This window comes from Antechinus flavipes, chromosome 1 (assembly GCF_016432865.1).
Source record: "Antechinus flavipes isolate AdamAnt ecotype Samford, QLD, Australia chromosome 1, AdamAnt_v2, whole genome shotgun sequence".
NCBI lineage: Eukaryota > Metazoa > Chordata > Mammalia > Dasyuromorphia > Dasyuridae > Antechinus > Antechinus flavipes.
Window position 1 is genome coordinate 242383263 of NC_067398.1, and position 26946 is coordinate 242410208.

The 26946-nt window shown below is 32.4% G+C and overlaps 1 protein-coding gene across 2 annotated transcripts in view; it reads left to right on the forward strand.

Moving 5' to 3' along the window:
* Positions 1–26946, forward strand: part of PCSK5 (proprotein convertase subtilisin/kexin type 5) — a 610712-nt gene that overhangs the window by 323238 nt on the left and 260528 nt on the right. For both annotated transcript variants that reach the window (XM_051998572.1, XM_051998571.1), the window contains exon 10: positions 20085–20188. In XM_051998572.1, coding sequence (XP_051854532.1) covers positions 20085–20188 — 104 coding nt within the window. The remainder of the gene's footprint in view (positions 1–20084; positions 20189–26946) is intronic.

Below are 26946 nucleotides of genomic sequence, written 5' to 3' on the forward strand. Positions count from 1 at the left end.
CAGTCTTATTTCACTTAGTGAAATCATCTTTCATGATTGAATTATCATCTTTATGCTGGTGATCCTTAAATCCATTCCCAACCTCTCTGCTGAATTCTAAGGTCACTCTTCCAATGGCTTATTGGACATTTTAAACTGGATGTCCCATAAACATCTTAAACTCAACATGGCCAAAAATGAACTCATTATCTTTTCCCAAAAATTCATTCTTCTTCCTAAATTCCGTATTTCTGTTCAGGGCACCACCTTCCTGCTATGATCACAAACTAGGTGTCATCTTTGATTTCTCACTCTCATCCCACACATCCAAGCAAAGATTTTTAAATGAAATTTGATTTTGTAACATCTTTTCCCTCTTTATCTCCTCTGATACTGACACCACCGTAGTACAGGGCTCATTTATCTTACACCTAGACAATGAAATAACTTGCTATTTGATCTCTCACAAGTATTCCCTCATTCCTCTACTCAGCTGTCAACTATCTTCTTAAAGCATAGATCTGACCTTGTTACTTCCTTATTTAATACATTCTGGTGGCTTCCAGTCTTCCTACACCTCTTTAAACTCATGTACTCTACACTCCAATGATATTAGTGTCCTATATGATTCCCTGCATAAGACATTTAATCTACAAACTCATTTTCCCTGATTCTCCCCCATAACTAGAATTCTTTCCCTTTTCATTTCTTTCAAGTCCAACTAAAATCATACTTTCTATGAAGTCTTTTTTTGATTCTCCTTAATGTTGATCATCTCCAAAATTATTCTGTGTATATCTAGTTTGTATATGATTATTTGCATATTGTCTCTCCCATTAGTCAGTGAATCTTCCTGGAAAATAAAAACAGCATTTTTCCTTTCTTTTTATCCTCAGAGCTTAGCACAATACCTGGCATATAATAAGAATGATGCTTGTTGACTGACTGACTGAATAATGCTCTAGAACAGTAATCCAATTATTGTAGGTAATAACATTTTGATAATAATACTTTTCTTTTAATAAATGGCAGATTAAATTGGTCTCCTAATTGTTCTTCCCTACTTATAATCTCTCTCCTTTTTAAACCATTTTCCATACAAATGCCAAATTACCATTAGAGATCTTACTATATTTTTCTTTTCTATATTTAATGGCTCCCTATGGCCACAAGCTCCTTAGCCAGGTTCACTGCAATAGGGTTCCCACTTATCTTTCCAGATTTATTAGATTTCATTGTTATTCAGTTATTTTTAATCTTATCTAATTCTTTGTGACCTCATTTGGAATTTTCTTGGCAAAGATACTGGAGTGGTTTTCCATTTCCTTTTCCATTCCATTTTATAGTTGAATTGAGACAAACAGGTTAAGTAACTTGCCCGGTCACCCAGCTAGTAAGTGTCTAAGGCTAGATTTGTCAACAAGAATAATAGAGATATTATCCTTTTTTGGAAGCAGTACAATTCTATGTACTATGAATACTGATATTGCTATGGCATCTTTTAAAAAATAAAATGCCTTTAAATAATGAAAGCATTACAAAACATATTTTGATACATTTGTATTTGTCTTTGTTCAATATGATGTGCATTTATTATACATTCACACATGTTTTTGTCTTTCATTCTAATGTAATTTCACTCTGAGGAGCAATTGTTTAATTCTTTGAATTTACATCCTGAGCTCCTCTTACTACAGTGTAAGATAGATATATTAGACATTAAATAAATATTTATTTATTGATCCTGTGACATCCATGTTATTTTCACCTATTGTCCACTAGTTGAATACATTTTTTAAAAAATGAATGGCTCATCACCTGGTTAGATGATTTGCATTTAAAAACAAACTATCACCGTACTTTCCCTGTGAAAGCACTCATTATTTTAATGGGCTAATTTTTTAAAGCAAACTCATAATTTATAAATCAATAGGATTCTGAATCCAAGGTAATGGCATTGCAAATTTTAGTGAATTATATAGATAATAAAGATATAATCTATTCATACCCAACTTATTAAAAAATTAAAAACATTTCTTTTCCTTTCCATTCTTTCAACATGAAACAAAGAAATTGATGCTTATCCTTAATTCTTGAATAGGAATAAGATTTTTCAGACCCATTGAAGTTAATTTTTTAATTGTATGTATTTGGTAAAATATTTAGTTAATTTCAATTAAAAGGGATCTACATTTATTAGAAAAAATCATGGAATAAAAATTACCTGAAGTATTTTGGATTAAAACTAGTAATAACAAATATGGGGCATTATTTCTTTCTACATTATGTACAAGAACTTTCACTGCAGTGCTTACACAAAACAATAAGGAAAAAATGAAGAAAAGGATTCTACATGTGAGGGGAAATATGTTATAAACACAATTTCAGCCAAACAATAAGTTTATTGATGTGTGTTTATGATACAATTTCCAACATATTTGCTCAGTTGCTTATTTGGGGCATAATGCCTAGGTTCTATTGGTCAACTTCTTTTAGCAATAGAATGTGCCACCCATTCTACAAATTAGAGTCTTAGGCTTACAAAATTGTCTGGGACAATAAGAAATTAATTGACTTGTACAGGTTCATGCAGGCAGTATGAAAGACAAGACATGAACGTAAGTCTTCCTATCTCTGAAGTGAATTCAGTTATAATTTGTTGCCGCTAAAATTAAGAAATATTTTTTGTGTTATAAAGAATGCGTACTATTAGCAAGTGATTTGAATACCATCTTATCTTCCTGTGTTACCTCAGAATTATTTTTAAGCAGGATATCTATCCAAAATAGAAATGGGCTTTTCTTTTGTTTCTTCTGATTTTCAATGGTATTTTTTTCCAAATAGATGTGAATATGTTTTTAACATTAATTTTTGTAAGACTTTGTCTTTTCTCCCTCTCACTTTTACTTCCTCCTCAAGACAGCAAGCAATCCAATATAGGTTAGATATGTGCAATTCTTTTAAATATATTCTCATATTTGTCATATTGTGCAAGAAAAATCAGACTAAAAGGGAAAAGACCATGAGAAAAACAAAGAAAAAGTAAAACACTATGCTTTGATTCATATTCAGTCTCTATAATTCTTTCTCTAGATGTGGATGGCATTTTCCATCCCCAACTATTGGAATAAACATCAAATGTTTCTCTCCATAGTTGGAATACAATGCTTCCCACAAAATTGGAAGGCTGCATAATTCCATCCAATCTATCAATCAATAATATTTGTTTCAAGATATATTTTATTGACTTGTTTCATTTCACCTGTAATTCTCCAATGTTCCTCTTTCCCTAGCCTCCACAAAAGTCATCCCTTGTAGTAAATAATTAAATGAGAGTTAACGTTCAGCAAAGATTTTAAAATTTGTTTTAATTTTAATTAATTTAATTTTAAATAAAATATTGACAAAAATATTATAACAATTTTTATTCCTATAAGGAAGGTTCAGGAAAATGATGAAATTATAACATTAAAATAAAAGCATCGTGTTGTTGGTGGAGTTGTGAATGAATCCAACCATTCTGGAGAGCAATCTGGAATTATGCCCAAAAAGTTATCAAACTGTGCATACCCTTTGATCCAGCAGTGCTACTACTGGGCTTATATCCCAAAGAAATACTAAAGAAGGGAAAGGGACCTGTATGTGCCAAAATGTTTGTGGCAGCCCTGTTTGTAGTAGCTAGAAACTGGAAAATGAATGGATGCCCATCAATTGGAGAATGGTTGGGTAAATTGTGGTATATGAATGTTATGGAATATTATTGTTCTATAAGAAATGACCAGAAGGATGAATACAAAGAGGCTTGGAGAGACTTACATGAACTGATGCTAAGTAAAATGAGCAGAACCAGGAGATCATTATACACTTCAACAACGATACTGTATGAGGATGTATTCTGATGGAAGTGGATTTCTTTGACAAAGAGACCTAACTCCATTTCAATTGATCAATGATGGACAGAAGCAGCTACACCCAAAGAAAGAACACTGGGAAATGAATGTAAACTATTTGCATTTTTGTATTTCTTCCCGGGTTATTTTTATCTTCTGAATCCAATTCTCCCTGTGCAACAAGAGAACTGTTTGGTTCTGCAAACATATATTGTATCTAGGATATACTGCAACATATTTAACATATATAGGACTGCTTGCCATCTAGGGGAGGGGGTGGAAGGAGGGAGGGGAAAAATTGGAACAGAAGCGAGTGCAAGGGATAATGTTGTAAAAAAAAAAATTACCCTGGCATGGGTTCTGTCAATAAAAAGTTATTATTTTTTTTTAAAAAAATAGATATTTACTAATTTTCTGAGAAGCAGATGATCTATAATACCTAATCACACAACTTATGAATTTATTTTATTTTTATTATAATTATTAATAAAATCTTTAATTTAAAAAAAAGCATTGAAAACCAATAGGTATTTAAAAAAAACATTTAACAAATTCAGCATTCATTTATGCTTAAAGGAGAAAAAAGTAAAGAAGGACTTTTAAAAAATATATCTAAAAACTAAATGATATTTGTGCTTTGGAGACTGACTGTATTCCCAAATGTTATTTTATATAGTTCTAGAAATGCTAGAACAATAAGAAATGAAAAACGTAAAGATAGGCAAGAATTCCAGATTCCTGGTGATATGTTGGTTTACTTGTTGTTGTACAGTTATTTCCAGTCGTGTCCAATTTGTGACTCCATTTGGGGTTTTCTCAGCAAAGACTGTAAAGTGATTTGTCATTTCCTTCTCCAGCTAATTTTATAGATAGGAAACTGAGGTAAACAAAATTAAGTGACTTGCTCAGGGTCATCGAGTTAGTGTTGAAAGTCAAATTTGAGTTCAGGAAAATCAATCTTCCTTGCTCTAGATCTGTGACTTTCATTAGTTGCTTCATGTAAATGCCTGATGACTTACTTAGAAAACCCAAAAGAATTAGCAAAAAAAAACTAATCAAGCTAATGAATAACTTAGTGAAGTAATAAGAAACATGGTAAATCCCCCAAATAAAAACTTTCTATTTAACAATAAGAAAATTGGAGGAGAGGGGAATAATAAGAAAAATTATTTAAAACAACTTCAAAACACATAAATTATCTTGGACACAAACTACCAGTGCATATTGAAGATTTGTATAAATAAAATTATAAAAACATCCCTTAATTTAAAAAAAAATTAAAGATTTGGGATATTAATACTCATGGCTGGACCATGCTAGTATCATAAAATGCTAATGCTACCAAAATTACTTTATTATTTTAGTGATGTATGAACCAGAATACCATAGAGATAATTTATAAAACTAAGAAAAACACAAAATTAATTTCTAGATTTGGAAAATCAAGGATCATAATGGGAAAAAATGTAAGAATGAAAAATGGCACTTATTGTTGAATAATAGGAACTTAAGCTTTAGAACAGGAAAGGACTCAAGAGGCCATTAAACCCAAAAATTTCATTTTTATTGATTTAAAAAAATGGAGGCAGAGAGAGGTTAAATGATTTGTCCAGAATCACACAGTGATTAAGTTTCTGAGGCAGAATTTGAACTCAAGTCTTCTTAAATCGTAAATCCTATATTCTTCATTATATTGCCTATATACTCTTTTAGACTACAGATTTTACTATAAAACTGTAGTTATTCTTGGCACTGGTTAAAATATAAAAAAGTAGACTGGTGAAACAATTTCTGCCCTCAAACTATTTAATTTCTATTTAAGGAAATACATAAATATTTAAATTTACATATAAAAGAGATGCAACAATGTGGAGCAAGATAAGTACTAGAAACTTGACATCAGGAAAGGCTTTGCTGTAGAAAAATAGCACTTGAATTGTACTTTAAAAGAGACTAGAGAGTCTAACAAGTGGGCATGAAGAGGGAGTAAATTCCAGGTACAGGGCAGTCACTGCACTTTCAAAGAAATGGATGATGTATTGTAATATAATGAGGAACAGTAAGAAAGCCAGTTTGGTTAGTCCTTTAGTTTATAAATAGTAAGGTATAATAAGCCTGGAAATGGAAGATGGAACTAATCTGTGATGGCTTTAATAATAACACAGAAAAAATATATCTTTATATCTCATCCTAGAAGTAATAGAGAGCCATGGAATTTATTGAGTAGAGTAACATCATCAGATCTGTTTTTAGGAAAATCCCTTTGGCAGTTGTATGGTGAATGGATGAATTAAGGTGAGTCTTGAGGCAAGGAGATCAATTAGAAGGCTGTTATAATTGCCCAATCTAGAGTTTAAAGGAGTAGTGGCCATGCGAATGAAGAGAATGAGATAGTTATGAGATGTTGAAAAGGTAGAAATGATGAGATTTAGCAACTAATTGGACATGTAAAATGAAGGAAAATGAAGAGTCTAGAAGAGTGCTGAGATTGTGAACATGGGTAAATGGAAAAATAGTTGTGATCTTAACAGATACAAATGTGAAAAAAAAAAAGAAAGAACTGTTTTATACATGTTGAGTGTGAGATGCCTCTATTTCTAAATGTCTAGGGACTAAGGCTGTTTAGTCTTGAATATGATAATATTCAAAGAAAACAAACCATTTGATCTATATTCTAAGAAAGTCACTAAGACAAAAGGTGGGAAGAAGAGTATTTCAATCAGAGACTTGAGATACATTGATATAGATGATGATTCTGCAAGTTAAGACTGAGAAGCAACAGTTCAACTAATAGAAAAGAATCAAGAAATAAGTGTTCCGAAAACCCTGAGAGAGACTATTCATCAAGAGAGAGTGTTCAACAAATTAAATGTTGCAGAGAGTTATAACTATTAGCATGAGACTTAAGAAAAAAACACCTTTGGCAATCAAGAAATCACTTGTTACTTTCAAGAGAAAAGTTGTATTTGAGTGATGAGGTTAGAAGCCAATTTTTTAATGGTTTTCAACAATAAGGTAGGCAGCAGTTTCAGTGTCAACTGTATATGTTGGTTATTAAAACTGGATAATCTGTTATTTGATAGAGCACATTAATTCTATTAAGCAAAATTATTCCTCCACTATCTCAGATTATAATCCACTAACTGAGTACAAATGAGATGCCTCTGGCATTTTGAGAGTAGATGATTTACTCGTGTAGCTAGTAAGTATCAGAGATAAAAGTTGAACCTATTCTTGGTGACTCCAAGCTTAGGATTCTCTTCATTTCAATTTGTTGCAAAAAATTTGATTTTATTGGATTTGAAAGAACTTAAAAGAGAAAATCAAGGAACATCCAATGAAGTATACTTATTTTGTTGGAAGTTTGGAAGAGAAGTGAGTTTGGAAGAAAAAAAATAACAAATTCAGTTTTGGATATGCTGACTAAGATATTCAATAGATGCTTGAAAATATGGGACTGAAGTTTGGGACGGAGGCTGGGGCTGAATGTATAGATTTGTTATTCATCTGCATAGAGATAATAATTATATGCATGGTACTGAAAAGGTCACAAAAAAGAGAAATTACAAAGAAAAAGGGAAATGGGTATAGGATAAAGCCTTAGGGCATTCATCCCTAATTGGGCCCTAATATAAATGATGAACTATCCAAGTAAGATAGATAGAGGGGAAATGAGTGGGAAATATTGTCATGAAAACTGAGAGAAAAGAAAATATCCAGGAGTAGGGATACTCAGCAGTATCATGTATAGTAGAGAGATCAAGAAGGATGATGACAGAGAACAGACGGCAGTGTTTGGCAGCTAAGAGATTATTGGCAACTGGAGAAAGTAGTTTCAATTGAGTGATGAAATTAGAAAGCAGATCACAAAGGATGAATGAGAGAATAATTTGGAAAGGCAATGAGAGGAGGTAGATTTTTCTTGGAGTTCAGCATTTAAAAAAGGAGAAATAGAGGGAGATATCTTGAGAGATTGGTACAGTCTAGTGAAGGTTTTAATAAGGATAGGGGAGACTCAAAATGTTTAAAGGTAATAGAGAAGGAACCAGATAGAAATGGAAGATTAGGGAAGAGGGGATGATTTTTTTTTAGGGGGAGTGGGGTTTCAGTAGTATTTTGTTTCTCCAGTTACAAGATAGCTTTCAACATTCATTTTTGTAAGATTTTGGGGTTCCTAATGTTCCTTTCTCTCTCCCTGCCTTACCTCCTGCTTTACCTCCCTCTTCCCCAAAATAATCTGATATAGGTTATTCATGTACAATTATTTTAAACATTTCCATATTAGTCATATTGTGAAAGAAAAACCAGAAGAACAAAAAATTAAAAAGCAAAAAAAAAAAAATTAAGAAGTGAAAATAATATGCTTCAGTCCACATTTAGTCTCCAAAATTCTCTCTGAATACAGATGCCATTTTCTATCCCAAGTTTATTGGAATTATCTTGGATCAGTGTGTTACTGAGAAGAGCAAAGTTTATCATAGTTGATCATCACAATCTTCTGTTACTATATACAATGTTCTCTTGCTTCTGCTCATTTCACTTAGCATCAGTTAGTTTTTGTCTTTCCAGGCATTTCTGAAATCAACCTGCTCATCATTTCTTATAGAACAATGATATTCCATTACATTGATATACCATAAGGAGAGGTTGTATACTAAAGGAAGGAGATGGGATTGAGGGACATTCTGTGCTTAGTCTCAGTGCTCACACTGGCACTTCCTGATTCCTATCTGGCATATGAAATTTTTCTTTCTTTTTTTTTTTTTGAAATTTTTCATCAATGTAATGGAAGCAGTGCTTAAAGCATGATTACCCATTTTGCAATTTTTAGACCAAGTTTGTCAGAGAAAAAAATATATAAAAATAAAGTATAAGCAAATAAGATATGCAATATATTATATATAAATGTAGAAGCAGATATATATGTATATGTATATATATATATATTTGTGAAAGTAAAAAATAACAATAGTACTTAATGATTAAAATAAAATAGCTGTAGTTACTTTTGCCTAAGAAATCACTCAACAAGCTTTTTAAAAGTACTTTCTTTGTACGAGGCACTGGGTGAAAAGCAAATAAAGAACCAATCACCATCAAGTCAGCAAAAATTGATTAAGTATCTACTATGTTTTTGCAAGGTAATATGCTAAGTCCTGGAGACTAAGAAAAAGGAAGAAAATAGTTCCTGCTCTCAAGAAACTTGAGAATATAATGGGGGAAACAACATATAGACAACTGTGTACAAACAAGCTATATTCAAAATAAATTTGAGATAATTTCAGAAGAATGCACTAAGGTTAAGAAAGACTGAGAAAGACTTATTAAAGAAGTAAAACTTTTGCTAAGATTTGAAGGAAGCCAAGATAGTCAAAAAGTAGAGATAAGGAATGAGAGAGTCCCAGGCATAGGGGACAGCCCATGAAAATACTCAGAGTTAGAAGATGCATTGTCTTGTTTTTATATTCTATTGGAGAAAAAGCATACGTATATAAGCATATATATATATGCATATATATAAACATTTATAAAATTGAATTGCTGAAGTGGAGAAAGGTACTAGCAGCTGGAAAGGAAAATGCCACATAGACACTAAGGATTTTCCGTGGATTTTGATAATTCATGATTATTATTAATCATGGTGAGGTGGAGGATAAACTCAGAGTAATAGTTCTCCTGTCATGTTTTTCATCTTGTCAAGGATTTACAAACTTTAAAATAGTAGTTGAGAGAAATGGATTTCTTTTGGCTGACTGAAAGAATCAGAAACTCTGGAACCTCAACCAGAATTATCATGCAATAACCACAAGAATATATTTTTTAAAAGAAGTTAGGAATCAGGGTAGTGCTGAGTATAAATCATATAACCCAGTTTAAAAATTATTGATCTAAGCTATGTGTGTACATGTGTGTGTGAGACAGATAGAAAGAGGAGTGAAAGAGACAGACAGAAAGGGAGAGAGAAAGAAATAGAGAGAGTTGCAATTGCCTGAATTTCAAACAATTTGGACAGGGAGTTATACCACAAAAATTCTGGAAGTAGTGTTGAATTTGACCAAGAAATATCATTTATTTTTGTAGCTTTCAAGAAAATGTAATCATGATCTTTCAGGTTGCTATAGTAAAAATATAGAAATATAAGTTTTGGTTTACAAAGGGAAAAAAAAAAACAGTCTGACATCTTCAGATTCTGTGACACCATTTAATCTTTGTCCTCTTAAGGGTATTATAGTTTCCTTAAGTATGTCTAAAGAGCAAGTTCCTCTATGCTTCCTTAACCACCACTCTCCCCACCCTCCCCCATCAGACTTCAATTGCTGGTGATAATGAGGAATGACATTTATTGATCTTTTCTAATTACCCTGTCATCTACTGACAAAGGAAATCCCTCTTTCCTTCCTGTATGCTCTTCCTTTTTCTGTATCTCTATTTATTTGCATAGAATTGTTCTAACTCCAATAATTTTTACAAATTTCAGAAGCTTGCAACTTGCTTTAGCTTTTATTTTTTTTTAAGTTTCTAACTCAACATGAATGCTTTCATATGATTACTAATTTTATGGCACCGGTACAATGACATTAATTTCATGGCTACTTGCTCCCATTTCTTTTTTGTTCATTCTCAAGAAACATAAAAGGTGACTGGTGTAGACTCCAGTTGCTGTCAAAGAGCCAGGAGGTTAGATATTCAGTTCAAATTATTTTTTAAAAACTAATTTTCTTTTCTGTTGATTGTTGTGGTATATTTCTGTATTATAACTATAATGGATAAATCCTGACCACTTCATTAGACTCTGGAAGATTCTTTTATTCAGGATAGCTTCCCATTTTAAGAAATTTTTTATTATCTGCAATTGTTGCTGCTGCTTTTCTTAATGCTTTCTTCATTCTTCCTTAGGAGTTTGAGGGTATCATCTTTCTCTGTTATCAATTAAGCAACAAGCATTCATTAAATATCTCTTATATGCTTAATGCACAGTGTACACAGTACCTACTATACACTTAGTACACATATAATAAATAATTCAGTGCCAGGCATTGTACCAGGAATTCAGTATCAATCACACAAAAAAATGAAACAATCTTTGACCTTAAAGAGATTCTATTCTATCAGAGGAGATAAATGGATGCATAGTATAAAAATACAATGCATACTTCTATGTGAGTGCATAAGCATTATTTATCTCTATGTGTAAATGTATAAATATATTAGCATATACCCACATCTTACATATGTGACATATATCTATATCTGTATATATTATACATATGTATATTTATATAAAATGAGGAATAGTGAATAAAAAGCTAGAGAGAATGGAAATACTTGGATTTAAGTTCCATCTAACTTAGAGGTTGTGCAACTCTGAGCATATCATTTAACTTTTTAGTTCTCTCCATGTTAATCATATGCTTTGGAATGAGGGTGAGAACTATTCATTTAAAAATTGTATCTGTAGAGCAGCTAGGTGGCACAGTGATAGAGTACCAACCTTGAAGTCAGGAGGACCTGAGTTCAAATCTGGCCTCAGACACTTAACACTTCCTAGCTATGTAATCCTAGGAAAGTAACTTAACTTTAATTGCCTCAGCAAAAAGAAAAAAAAAATATCCATTTGATTGCTTTTAAGCAGTACTATTTGTCCAATTTTGTGAGTTTTTTTTTTTTTTTTTTTTTTTTTTTAGTAAGTAAGCAAATATATCATGGCATAGTTTGTTGTTGCAGCCAGGGAACTAGGACTCAAATACTGCCTCTAACACAATATTAGCAATATGACCATGTGGTGACCAATGTGGTGCATTGGTATTCTTATATAACTGAAGTTCTTTAAAAAAAAAAAAAAGTCAAGAATTCATGGTTCTAAACAACAAAAAACCTGAAATGTCACCTCCCCTCCTACCCCCACAAACTGTCAAAAATAAGATCTACTATGTTGGTTGAACCTCCTGTAGAGATTTATGGAAGGACATGAATAAGCATAGAACAAAATATGAGACATAAATGGGCATCATTTTGTATCTGGCAGATGTAGTTGGATAAGTGAGGTCAGAACCCCTTCTCAATAGAGATGTGTGAGTCTCCTAGGATGTGAAAGCAAAGATTTACTACCAACTTTTGATTCTTAACTCTACAAGATTAGGTTGAACAACTCTCAGGGAGACATACTTCTTTTTCATAAAAGTCCTAGCAATTTCATTGATAGATGCAAAAAGAAATCCTATGCAAAATGCCTCTCTTGGGATTTTCCCTAGTACTTCTAGACCTAGTACTGAGAGAATTAAGGCCCATGAACTGTTCAGAACAAAAGTGCTGCATAAATATGCGATAAAGATAGTGCCATTAATTGTCCTGTTTTTGCAGCTGTAAATTAGAAGTGTTTGGGGGTACAGTTCAGTTAAGGTTCAGTGAGGAGAGGAAAATGGCCTAAGCCAGGCAGTAAATCAATTCAAAATTGTTAGAATACCATGGGACATTACACATTTATGGTAACGGGCTGTACGATGATTTTCCTATTGTTTAATTACTCTTTTAGCCATATAATATGCTCAAGTCTAGGCTTTTAATACCTAAAAATAGACAAGAAAAGATATTCTTCCCATAAATTCTGTGGGCAATTGTGTAAATGTGAAAAACAAGTCAAAATATATCAGGGTAAGTGTGTGAAATAAGAGAGAGTACATAATCTTTTATGTGAGTTATTGGGCCAGTTCCATAGCAGCCTAGTTAGTTACCATGTAGTTTCTCTCTCTTACTTGTATCATTTTAAACAAAGCCTGTGGTTTTCTGTGTGATAGTTCTGGCTCTGGAATAAGAAAAACCTGAATTCAGATCTTGCCTCTGAAGCCATTGCTCTTTAGGATGTGAAGTCCTTGAAGGGAAGGACCATGTTTTTGTCTTTCTTTATGTCCTCAGTGTTTACCCCACTGCTTGGGCATCATTAGTTCTTCACAAACAATGTTTGACTATTGACTGAAATATTATCTGCATAGCCATGGACAAATTGCTTAGCTTCTACAGACCTCAGTTTCACCATCTATTAAAAAGAAAAGGGTTGGGCAGGGTTAGCTTCTGAAGTTCCTTCTAGTCTTTGTTCTAGATCTGTGGTTCTCTGAATCTAAATAAAGCAACAAAACAAAAAAGAAGAAAATAGGGAAAGAGTTATAGATTTAAATGGAATGACGGGTACAAATTACTGAGTTATTGCTATAATGGTTATCTGCAGTGGTGGAGGCAGTGGGGGTGGTACCAATTGGTGGTGCAGTGAAGCACTTTTTTAATAAAGCATCCTATCCTGGAATCAGGAAATCCTAAATTCAATTCCAGACTCAGACACTTATTAGCTGTGTGATCCTAAGCAAAGCATTTAGCTCAAATTGCCTCAGTTTCCTCAATTGCCTCAGATTCCTCAGAATCAATTAAATGGGAATAATAATTGCATCTACTTCCCAGAGTTAATGAAAGGATCAAATGAGATAATAGATGTAAAGTACATAGCACAATGTTTGGCATATAGTACTATGTAAATGTTGACTAGTAGTAGTAGTAGTAGTAGTGACAACAACTAGCATTTATATAATAATTCAAAGTTTACAAAGCACTTTACATATTACGTCACTTATTCCTTACAACAACCCTGTGAGGTTCCTCACAACAATTGCAGTCACAAAACTAGTGTCAAAGGCTATATTTGAACTCAATGATATTGGGGTTCAAATCCTATTCTTTTTCTATTATGCTACCCAATTGTTTCTCATTTTTCCTCTTGGGACCTCAATTTCTTCATCTGAAAAACTAGAATTAGATTGGAAATGACACTTAAGGTTCATTATAGCTCTAAAGCTATGATTCCATACACTCAGAGTTCCTAAATTTGCATATATTTGGAGCCCTATTTAATCATCATTAGTTATGCCTTGTTGAGACTAAGAATTATCTTTTACCTCTTTATATATTCCCAACACTTAGCACAGTGCCTGGCACAGAATAGGCATTTAATCAATATTTATTGATTTTTTTCTTCAGTATCTGCCCAAATTCTATAGATAACTATAAAAGTTTTGTGTTAGTACAGATTTTAAGTTTAAGTGTGTTGAGGCAATGGATCCTACACGGTGTAATAGAAAAATAATTGACACAGAAGTTCTTACCTCTCTATCTTTTCTGATAATCCTTGATTTCTCCATGCTGATATCTGTTAGTAGTGATACTGAGGCTGATAACAGATACCCAGGTCTAGAAGAGTTATTTATCAGGGAAACTGAACTTCAGAATGCTTTTTTTCCCCACAGCATACCTCTAGCACCCTCCATGAAATGTGGTCTCCATTTCCCCATTTTCATTTTTTTTACATTAAAAAAAATCAGATCAATGATTTCATCAATGTAATGAATGTCATTTAAGAAACTCCCTCTCTGAGCAAATTGGCACTTCTCTAAAATTTTTGGTCTGGTTGACTTGCTCAAGGCCACACAGCCAATATGTATCAGAAGGATGTAAACACAAGTCTTTCTGCTTTGGAAACTATCTCTCTATAAACTACAGCATGTTACCACCACCACCACTCCCTCTCTCGTCATATATTAGACTAATCTCTAAATTTTTAAAATTAATTTTATTTATAATTTAATTTTAAATTCAAATATTTTTAAAATTTTGGAATTTGAGAAATATCCAAAAAGTAAAATTTTCATATTTGAAGAATAAGAAATATATATATAATATAAAATTTATAAGATTTTATGTGAAACCACAAATCTATTACATATAGCTTAATTTTTTTTACAAAAATTAATAAATTAAACATTTTCCTTTCAATTTTGTCCTGTTTGTATGAATTTCTCCATAAATTCTTTCTACTGATTGACAAGGAAACTTTCACCTGCTCTCTTTTCAACCTTGGTCAATTCAGTCAGTCAGTTGACAAGCATATATTAAACACCTACTGTGTAGTATTGGACAAACCTCTTTAGGTGGACAAGTAGACATTTCATTCCCAGAGCTTCTTCAAATCACAGCTAGACTTACTGCAGATACCCAATCAATTTAGGCTTCTATAGTTTAAAATTCCAAAGCTCAAAAGATCCACCAGCTTTAGCCTCTCCAGTCAAATGCATTAAAGGTATAGACCACCATATCCAACCTCATATGTGCTTTTTTATGTCCTTCACAAGACACTTTTTATTTCTTTTTTTCCCCTTGAACAACAAAACATTATTGCCAGTTCCCCTCTTTTTTCAAATTCTTCCTCAAAGGAAAAAAAAAAACAACTCTTCTAATATATAGATAAAATTAAGCAAAATAAATTCATCTAATGGCTGTGTTTGAAAATATGCCTCACTCTGCACCTTGGATCTTTTGATACTCTGTCAAGAGGTAGGTAGCATGCTTCATGATCAGTCTCTCAGAATCATGGGGTTTATTCCTTAACTTTTAAAGATATAGCATAATTTCTACTTATGTATCATCTGAGATCCCTGAGTATTGGGGGGACAAACATAGGTAGAAAGTTAACATGTTCTTGGGACCTTATTAGGAACTTTATAGCTGTATATTGGATAAATATATAGAAAAGTATGTCCTTAGGATATTTTATGTACACAAAAATATATACACACATATATGTATATATATATATATGTATATATATACACAAATATATTCTTATGAAATGTAATAAAAATACAATTTCCTGATCTTCTCTGAGCTAATGGGTTGACTTTAGACCAGGTGGAAACTTTGATGCCAAACATATATTTCCTCATTGTCTTTTACTTTAGATAATATACAATTCAGGCAAGTAGTTTAAAATATCAATTCTTAATTCTTTCTGCTTTTATTTCACACTTTTAATTCCTTTAACCTCATTTCTCCTTTCTGATTGCATGTACTCTTAGAGGATTCAGTTTATGCAACTTAACATGAAAGGAACTCTCATTTATTCAAGTTAAATTGAATATGGAAGATTCCCCAAACCTAACTAACCTAACTCACCTTCCTCTTGCATAGGTTAACCCAGGGCAACATACTAGACATAAGATGATGGTAAAATAAAATTATGTTACTAAAGCTATTTAAAGTATGGGAGTATCCTTTATTTGGTGCTTAGGTAGTTTAATGTATGCTGGACATTGTAGAAAATATTAGAAATCTTTAAACATAGTGTAAATTAAATTAACCAGGGCAACATGATATAAAAGTTAGAATGCTGAGCTAGAAGTCAATAAGGCTTAGTCATATGGCCCTGAGCATGTCATTTAAACCAAGATGTATCTCACGTAGTTCCCTAGGTCTTATTTACTATTACTTGTAGAGAGAAAAATTCTCAAACTGATATCCCTTCGATTAAATCCAGGAGTGCTTTTTCTAGTTACTTTCGTTAAACCAATTCTAACTGGGAAAAGTATGTTTAAAATATTGTACTATCCTTGGTTTAAGGGGATTATGTTGTATTGTAAGCCAATGGCTAAAATGTACTTATTTTATATTATACTTTCATTATGACTTAAACTGGCTTTTTTTTTTTTTTTTTTTTTGCTAATGGATGAAGAGAGGCACTTTTACAAATCTGAGGTAGGGGAATTTAGAGATTGCACTTCAGAAGTTACTCATGTAGTAATGAAATCAATTTTCATCATAGTCCCTTGATTTATTTTCCAATTTTACTGACATTAATATATCTATTATTTTCTATTAATTTCTATTAATATCTATTAAATTCACTCTGAATTATCTTTAAAAGTCCCAGATAAGCTATTTATTTTCTGAGACAACACTTCTTCTTCCTTAGGCTGTCAGTGATCTTGTCAGAATCATCCCAGCAATATCTTTTGAGCAAACTTGAAGAGACCCTCAAATTCATAGAATACAAACTTTTTTTATTTTATAGATGAGGAAACTGAGGTACAGAGAGGTTAAATGATTTGCTTAGGTTCATAATCTACTAAGTGCCTGAGTTGGGATTTGAACTGAGGTTTTCCAAATTCCTGTTTTCTATCCACTTACATTATCCACTTATTTAGTCACTTAACCTTTATTACTTTTAAGAAAAGGAGAAAGTGTTGCTTGTTTTTAATTCTAAGAGATGTTAATGGAGAAAGCTAGAAAAGAACAAAATACTAAATACTCCCTCCTAACTTCTATACTCTATCCACTTACAAGTTATTTTCTATTCTGCCAAGAATATTAGAGTTTTATCTGTTTTTAATTCTAAAAGAGGTTAATGGCAAAGTTGGGCAAAGCAAAATACTAAATGCTTTCTCTTTTGGGAGTTTTCTCCTTTCCAAATTTGTGTATTTGATTTCTATTATTATCATAAAGTTATTAGTTTTGGAATTCATGAACAAACTTATGCTTTTTTTCCTAGTCTTCTTTTTCAAGCCCTTTTAGGGAAAAAAAGGGGTTATTTTGACATGTTTTCTTTAATAATAAAAGAGAATAGAATGAAGGCAGAAGGATTCATGGATAAGCATGAGAGCTTTGAAAGTTACATATTAAATCTACTATATATATTTTTAAAAAGCAAGCTGTACATAATAGATATTTGAAGTTTCATATATGATCTTCTCTGTTCTACTATTTGTATTGAAACACTTGTTTTATTTGGTGTTTGTTAAATTAGAAAAAAATCAAACATATCTCTTTAGAAATGCAATTTCTACCAAGGGATGTTTCCCCACCTCCCCAGAAAAGCTTAAAAATAGAAAAGATATCAGTTCTCCTCAAAACATGCCCTTCTCCCCTGGTTCTCTCTTTTATAGGTTAATCAAGGGCAGCACACCAGACACAGAATAAGAGGGTAAAATAAAGTTCTGTTTACTATATAGGAGAGAAAGTATTGATAATCTATCCTAATGTAGGAAAAGCCTAGGCTCTGGTGTCAGAGAACTAGAGTTCAAATTTTGTCTCTATCACTTATTATCTGTATAGACTTGAGCAACTCAACTAATGCTTCTTAGCCTTATTTTTGTTATTTGAAAAATGAAGGATTAGGCTAGCTGACCTCAGAGGTCCTTTATGGATCTATGAACTATGTATTTGGGAAGGATCTAGCACCTCTTAGTTTTTAGGGAATTCTCTGAGGCAGAGGGAAACCAAGTGATTTTACATAAAGCATAGAGGGTATGATTTAAACCCAAGTTTTCCTGAATGCAAGATCAACACCTAATCTCCTCTACCATCTTGCTTTGATATTACTATATCTCTGTGCATTAACCTTTATAGTTATGATCATTATAATCAAATACAGTCAATATATCAAGTACATGAAAGTCATAAGTGGAGTGGTAAAGATTTTTTTAGTATTCAAGGAAACAATGTGAGATAGAGATTTTTTTTTTAAATACTTAGGATTTTTCAGTACCTAGAAATATGTTTCCTTGTTTTCATGTACAAACTATATATCCTTAAGAAATCTTAGAGGAGTAAACTTCTTTTCTTCCTTAACCCCAGTTCCTTTCCTTCTATAATCAAATCTAATTCTTCTCTAATCAAACACTGAGAGCTATACCTTTCTGTCTCTCTCTGTGTTGGCGTCTCTGTTTCTTTCTCTCTGTGCCTCTGTGTCTCTATCTTTATTTCTCTGTCTCTGTCTCTATGTTTCTGTCTCTCTGTCTCTGTCTCTGTTTCTTTCTCACTCACTCACTCACACAAATACAGAGAGAGAAAATTTCGTTACTTAGCTAAGTTATATTCCCTATATCTTGATTTCTTCATTTATAAAATAAGGACACTGGACCTAATTAATTCTAAAGTTCCTTTTATCTCTAAATCTATGACCCTATGATCTCTAAGGAAAAAATACTTACAACAAGGTCAGCATAATTGAGGTTTTGCCCTAAGGTATCATTATCTAAGATAGGTTGAAAATACCCCTTCTTAAGGTGCTCTTTTTTAGACTGAAAGAGCCTCCTAGGACAGATGGAGATTTGGCTCCTTGCCACATGGTGTGTTGCTGAAAATCTTACTCATCTCCTTCACCATGCTTTTTCCTACCTACTGAACTACCATACCCTCTCTTCCCACAGGTTGAAAGGAGGAAGAAGGGAAAAGAAATTTTTTTTGTTAGCCATGTCAAGAGGAATGGGGCCAGACTCTGAAAGGCCTTTCCCTCTTTCAGGGCAATTATGCCTTTTGAGAAAAGGCCATCTCTGTTTTATGATCTTATGCCACTACCTATTCCCAGCTGAATTTACCCCAAATGTTAGAATTACTTTTAAAAGCTCTGTAGAACACCATGAGTTCAGTGTAAAATAAATTAAGCATTCAGATATTGTCTTATATTCCTCAGATGTATCTATAAACACATCTGAAACTTTTTCATTTCTTAAAAAGCTGAATTAAATATATCCTTGGAAATAAGCCTCAATCATGGACTATAATTCTATTTTTTCCATTGATAACTATTATTAGTAGGGCTACTTGATAGTTGTAGTTCTCTATCAAAAATAATCTCCTTTCTACTAGTTTCCTTTTATATTATATATTAGGTGTATATACTATGGTGAATGGGTATAAAAAGGTAATAAGAAAAATAAAACATCTCATTGCAAATAGAGTAAGTCTTTCCAAAAATGTAAACTTATTCTTTGGAATCCAGAATCTGATACCAAATTTTTTTGGTTTTGAATAAAACTCATTTACCTGCCAAGAAGGATCAACTAGGTCTTTTCCATTATTTATTCTTTTCTGCCTATAGACAAACAAATAATATAAAGGTATCATAGGCAGTATAAATTCATTTGCCTAGTTACCCATTCAACAAGGTAGGTTTAGGCAATTGATGACTACAAAAAGATAATCTTTTGTCAACCTGTATAGGAATGCCTTGAAGAAAACTTTAATATAATTTGCTACTAACTAGTTCAGACCCTTGTGCACAGGTAAAAGATTAATTATTCAGAATCTGTTTTGTTAAGGTTGGATAAACTTAATGAGGCATCTTCTTTTAATTTTTTTAAGGTCTATTAAATCACCTACAGTGGCTTCTCAAATCCAGAAGCCATTTTTCTGCCCACTCACAAGCTAATATCATTCTCCCTTTTGAGTGAGAATGGATAGAGAATTTAGCAGAATGTTAATCCAAAACAGAAAGCCCCAATCCATTGTTTTCAATCATTCCGCCATTTTGATTTTGCTTTTTTAATTGCTTGTGACTCTCTGCTTCCCCCATCTTTTTTTTTTTTTTGGTACAATGATTCTTGCCTTGTCTTTTCCCAGTCCGTTTCTGACCTGGAGAGATGTGCAGCATGTTATTGTAAGGACTTCCCGTGCAGGACATTTGAGCGCTAATGACTGGAAAACCAATGCTGCTGGTTTTAAGGGTGAGAATTTCTTTCATATTCACTGTCACAGGCAAAATATATTTTTAAATTTTTTCCAATTTTAAAAGAAGAGCAGGAAACAGAACCCATTAAAAGACACTTTTAATTTAGTGTTGTCACATAGAGCTCTTGATCTTTCAGTAAGCTTGAGACAAATTCCTTTTAATTCCTTCTTTCAGGTCAACTTTTAGAATAATTAGAAAAATATTAAGTAATGGCTGTCCTTCCATCTGAGTTGGTGTTCTTTGCCATTATTTGAATGATTTTTTGGAAGATTATTTGAAGCATATTTATAAATCTGCTTTTGCTTATAAATATTGTCAGTCAGTGCTCTGAATAAGTTGCCTTATCAATTTACCCTACAGATTCCCTATAATTCTCTTCAGGCTATGCTGACTGTTTTTCAAAAGATTTTGTTTTCACATGGCATCAAACTTCCCTTTAAAAAGAAAAAAAAAGCCATTCACAAAAAGATACTTTAAATAGTAAGAAAAGAGTATGTATCAGGATTTTCACAAAATCTCTTCATAGTTTGAAACTTTTAAATTTTTGATTATTTCAGTTATAAATATAATTTTTAAAACTTTATGAAACAAACTGGTAATCAATTTTATTTCCTTTACCTGATATGGACTCTAATCTGCTGGGCTAGCCATTAAATAGTTACCCATATCATTAATCATTACTTTATTTGTGTTTGTCATGAGAACTCAACTAAGAATATTCTATGTACTTTTTTTTTCTAATGTAGTTGGCCAGTTTTTTAATATATTTGATTTTAAATATGCACATTTTCTTAAAACATATCTATAATCTCATTTGTTAAATTTTTAAAGTGTATAAGATTTACTAGAAAATCCTTTGTGTATCTAGGTGTTGCAATGTGTTCATATATATAGACTGTATGGTACAGAAGAAATATAGTACCTGGGTTAAGAATTAGGAGACTTGTATTTCTGTGCTGGCTCTATTACTGACTAGTTATATGACCTTTGACAAGTAAATTCACCTCTCTGGCTCTCAGTTTCCTCAATGAAATAATTAAGATCCATGATTTCTAAGATTATTTTAAGTCTATAAGATTCTTTATCGCATCTTTTTATATTCATATCCATTCATTCTAATGTTTTCAGGACCCCATTTTGTGAATTATATCTTAATTTTATAAATGTACATATAGAAAATGAACATGAAAATATGGATTATGGATAGATTAAGATTATACCCAGACTAACAAAAATAATGAGTCTTTTGCACATATTATTTGAATTTTTACAGCCTGTTTCCATTGGACTAGAACCAATGACCATATTTCACACAATTATAACTTCAAATAGTACAAATTTGAATACATGTAACCACTGTGTGGAATTCGTTGTTCACAATAATCAAGATGAAACTGTAAATCAAAACTTTAGACATAGGCAAATGTGTCTAAGTTAATGAAATTAAAAAAAAAAAAAAACACTGCATTTGTAAAATACTTCAGTGTAGAGATTTTAAATACTTTCCTAAGAAAGACACAACAGTATTTGTTTTTGGTTATTAGACAATGCCATTCCCCATTTCACTAGACTGACTATGCTGTGCTGTAAAGCAGACTACAATTAATGATTTTTAAATGATATTTGTATGACTCCATATGCTACCAAGTCCTACGTAAATCTTTGATCTGTATGAAAATTAGGATGAATAAAAGGTGTCTCTGAACATAATCTTACCTGTAAAAGCAGACTTTATGGAGGAAGGAAACTAAGCTAAACAAATCAACCTCTGTAGAATTTAGGACTTAGAACTTTAACCCAAATAAAAGCCCCAATTTTAGTTATTTTTTTGGCAGCTTTGACAGAGCAAATGTTTCCAATAAAAAAATGAAGCTCTCTTTAAACCTCTGTTGGTTTTGGATAGGGGAAAAGCACAAGATTTAGATTAAACCACAACATCCAAACCTGAGCATAAAGAGGGTGGGGGACAGTAGGGTTGTGTACCATTTCTGGCAAGAACAAAACTGCATTTTACTATTGCACGTGGCAATATTTAGCATAATATTTCATTCTCCTCCTTGACTGCTGCCAAAAGTAACAATTAAAGTACACATTTCCATAGATGAATTACTCTGAACAGACTTGATTCTCAGTGGAATTGTATTGTAATTTTGTTGATGACAAGGACCATATTTCATCTAAACCACACTCATAAGATGAGAAGTGGGGGAGAAATGAAGGGGCTCTCTTTATGTCCATTCCAAAACTCACAATTGTTTCCCCAATTCACCCCCATCTTTAAGTAAAAGAAACTAAGGAATGGGAAACCATCAGTCTTTATTTCAAGAGAATAAAGGAACAGGAGGGAAAGAAGGAACTAGAAGTGAAGTAGGGGCTGACTTCTTTTGAAAGATGAACCAGGAAGAGTGAAAAAGGAGCAACAACTTAACAGAACTCCTCAATTCAAGAAAGATTCAGCAGGAACTGATACTTAGAAGCAGGCAATAAACCTTCACAGGGATAGTTGAACCAGAATGCCACCATATCCTTATTCTTTTATGACATTTTTAACATATAAGAAACAGATTTTCTCACAAATGGATTCTTTTAAACAAATTTTTCCATTTCTCCACCCCATCTTTCCCTGCTCACAGCTGAACATTTTCATCCTATACACTCATCTCTCCCCTTCTCTACCATCAGCCTCCCTGAACACCCTGCAGTAATATCATTGAATTCGTGAGATGCAATCAAAACAACTTGAGATATCTTATGTTTTTCCATCATTTTGTAATGCTTAGGTCCTACTTGTTTAAAACTGCTGGTCATGATTTTATAATCATTTCAGCAATGCTCATTAAGTTCTTGGCATTGGATGGACAATTTATATAGTCTCTGAGTTATTATTTTCTCATCCAGCAGCTCATAATTGTTCTCCAAATTGTAAAAAACAAAATGCATTTAGACCAGAAATTGTGATTTTTTTGTTTGTGGATAAGAAAGTGGTAGACTTTGTATCCTTTGTGCCACTAATAATAGAAAAAAAAAATCTTTTAAAAATTCAGTCTAATTCTTATCTCTTACCTTTCAAACAACTTCTCTTCATTTGTACTTCTGTGCCACAGAATCGTAACAAAAATTTCATGCTAGAACAAAAAGATAGCAATAAATAGATAAGTAGGTATGTATTTATGTATGTAGGTAGGTAGATACATGGATAGATATGTAGATAGATAGAGATTTATGGATGGATGAATGGATGGGTGGATAGGAAGCTGTTAGGTAGGTAGATACCTAGATATAGAAAGATAGATAGATAGATAGATAGATAGATAGATAGATAGATAGATAGATAGATAGATATGGGGATATCAATGTAGATAGAAAATCGATGTGGACATAAATATGGAAATACAGATATATCATTTATGGAAATCTAAATATATTTTGTATATATAGAGCTATAAAATTTTCTATATATATCCTATTCTCTCTACATGTGTGTATATGTATGTTTATGTATGTAAGAGAAAGAGACAGAGAGCATTTTATTATTGCTATAGCAATATTGCTATAGCAGCTAGGTGGTACAATGGATAGAGCGCTGGGCCTGGAGTTCAAATCTAGCTCAGACACTAGCTCTAAGACAAAGAAAGTCAGATGTGACTGAAAAGGCTAAAGGCTGAATGATTTTATACACATACACATACACTCACACATAACACATATATACACACATCCAAACATATATATATACAATAGATATTTATATATAAATAATGTTTATCTACTTACTATATATGTATGTGTTCCTAACTTTCTGTTCCAGTGCAAATATATATTTTGTCCCCTGATCATCATATAATAGCTTTCAGATAAAATCATCACATGATAAAGTTCCTAACCTAGACCTCTGACTCCAGGCACAAATTAGCCAAAGCTTACCTGAATGAGGTTAGTCTGATTTACAAGAGGGCTTTTCCTTTCCTGGGTTTCTGTGTACAGGCTTTGTTAGGCATCTGTTAAACAATATACATTGTTCGACCAATGAGATTGGCATTAAAAAAGAAAAACGCAGCTGTCTGCTGATTGTTTTGTGTAATGGAAGAAAATAAAATTTAAAAAAGGCAACTCATCTAATTTGAAGTTTGAGAATGATGCCCAATGTACGGAGAGATTAAGTGACTTTACTGTGATCAGAAAGTTAATGTTATATCATATGCAAAATGGCATCTTCTTAGTACCAAGTACAGTCATCTATTCTCTATGCCTTGTTGCCTTCAAGCTAACAGAAAAAGTCAAAAAGACAAAGTTGATATTTCACTAGCTTAGGCTTTAAAGCTTTGGTTGAAATAATTTTAATTAAATACACAGATGGATAAATCCAGTAACCATATGAACAAAATTATATTTAAAAAAACTTTTTATACAAATAAAATAGGATTTAAATAATTGGGAAATATTCATTGTTCATAGGTAGGCAGAGCCAATACTATAAAAATGACAATTGAATCTAAATTAACTTATATATTCAATGCCAACTCAAGTAAATTAAACACAAAAAATTATTTTATTGAGTTGAAAAATAATGAAATTTATTTAGAAGAACAAAAGGTCAAGAATATCAAAGGAACTAGTAAAAAAATTAAAGGAAGAAGGTTTAGAAATACAAGATCTTAAACTATATTATAAGACAGTAGTTATCAAGACTATCTGTTACTGGCTAAGAAATCTGGCTAAGGTAGATCTATGGAATAGATTGGATACAGTTACAGTATACAATTAGATACAATTTACAGTAGCAAATATCTCTAGTAACCTTGCATTTATTGAGGACAGAATGCATTTACTAAGACAAATCATAAAACACAAAATCTTAAACTCAAAAAGAAAAAACACATAATGGGGGGTTTTCATTTTTTCTACTATTAATTTTTGTTCAGATCTTTGATCACTTTACTATAGATAGTTCCGCACGATGAGACTCTAACTACCAAAGTTTGCAAGCTTCTCTGAAAGTAGCCTTAGAGAATTGCTTAGGACATTAAAGGTAAAATGATTTGCCCAGATCACCCAAGAAGTATGTAAGACTTGATTCCATATCATTCTAAATCCAAGATCATTCTTTATCCATTATGCCATGTTGGCTGTCGAAAAATGAATCCATTTTCCAAATGTACAGCATATAAATAGATAACCAACAAAATGTTTTCTCACCCAGAATATAAGAATTTCTCATTTTTGCTAACTCTTACTTGTTCACTTATTTCTTTACTTGTCCTTTATCAAAGTATGTTTTATTAATAGTTTGTTCATTTTATATCTTGCTGATGAGAGGCAACATATCTTACTAGTTGAAACACTGGTATCTTTGAGTCAGAAAATCCTGAGTTAAAGTCTTATCTCAATCATGGACAGGCTATATGAACATCTTAGCTATTTTGAGCAGCAATTTCATTCATATACATCCCCCCATTCACTGTCTGAGGATAGCCAGAGTGTTCCTTGCTCCCCATTACCACTCCAAGACTCTTCTTCCACAAATATCTCTTAGCAGCCTCTCTGTCCTTAAGGTTTATCTAATCCCAAACCATCCAGGTTCTGCTTGCTTTCTTTTCATGAACATGACAGTCCAGTCATACTACAGTAATTACTGATCTTTACACAAGAAGCTTCATCTCCTCACCCATGCCTTTGTGATGACTTTTTTCTTTGTACCCTAGTGCATTTCACAGTGCCTGGCATGTAGTGATTGTTCATTAACTGAGTGACAATCTCTTAATGCCCCAGACAGCTACTCAAGACTATAAATGTCAAAGAAGGTACAATCTCTATCAGTAGAAATAATGCCCTGGCTACAAGCTCCCTCTACTAATGAAATCATAGTTACAGTTCCACCCAATTCCATATTAATATATGTGATATATGGATTGTATTTAAAAATTTTTAAATATCATATATATACATATATACATATACATATACATATATATATATATATATATATATATATATATATATATATATATATATATATATATATAAATAAATGAGGAACAAAGCTCATGGCTATATTTTTCAGGGACCAGATAGAAAAAAAAAAGTAATTGAATGACATTTTGTCTTTTGAGGAATAAATCCCAAATTCCACTACTATGTCACTGACTCTCATCTGAAACTCCAAGGAGTGTCTTTGCCATACCTGTAATATTATTTCTTTGCTTCCCTCACCCCTTTATACTTTCAATACTTATATTGTTTTGTTGTTACTTTTTGTTGTTCAAATCCAGAAGAGGGGCTGTCCCCAATATTCGGAATGATAAAATCAATGTTCTCTATTTGATTTTGATTTGCCACTTTCCTTCTCCAATTCATTTTACAGATGAGGAAACTGAGGCAAATAGGGATAAGAGATTTGTCCAGGGTCATACAGCTAGTGGCTAAGTCTGCCTTTGAACTCAAATCTTCCTGACTGCAGGCCTGGCATTCAATCTACTTCACCACCTGGTTGCCGCTTTACTTAATTACCATTGGCAAATGATGTATTGAATTGAGGCTGTGGAATGTGAGAGGGGTGGGGTGAGAGGGTGGGATTTGTTACTTATACAATGTAATTGATCTGGATTTGACTCTGATAGGAAGATGGAGTAAATAAAGTGCTAGATTGAAATGATTAAGATCTAAGTTCAAATTCTGACTCAGACACTCCCTAGCTCTGTAACTCATGGAAAGTCACTTAATCTTGCCTCAATCTCTCTAAATGAGGATACTTTT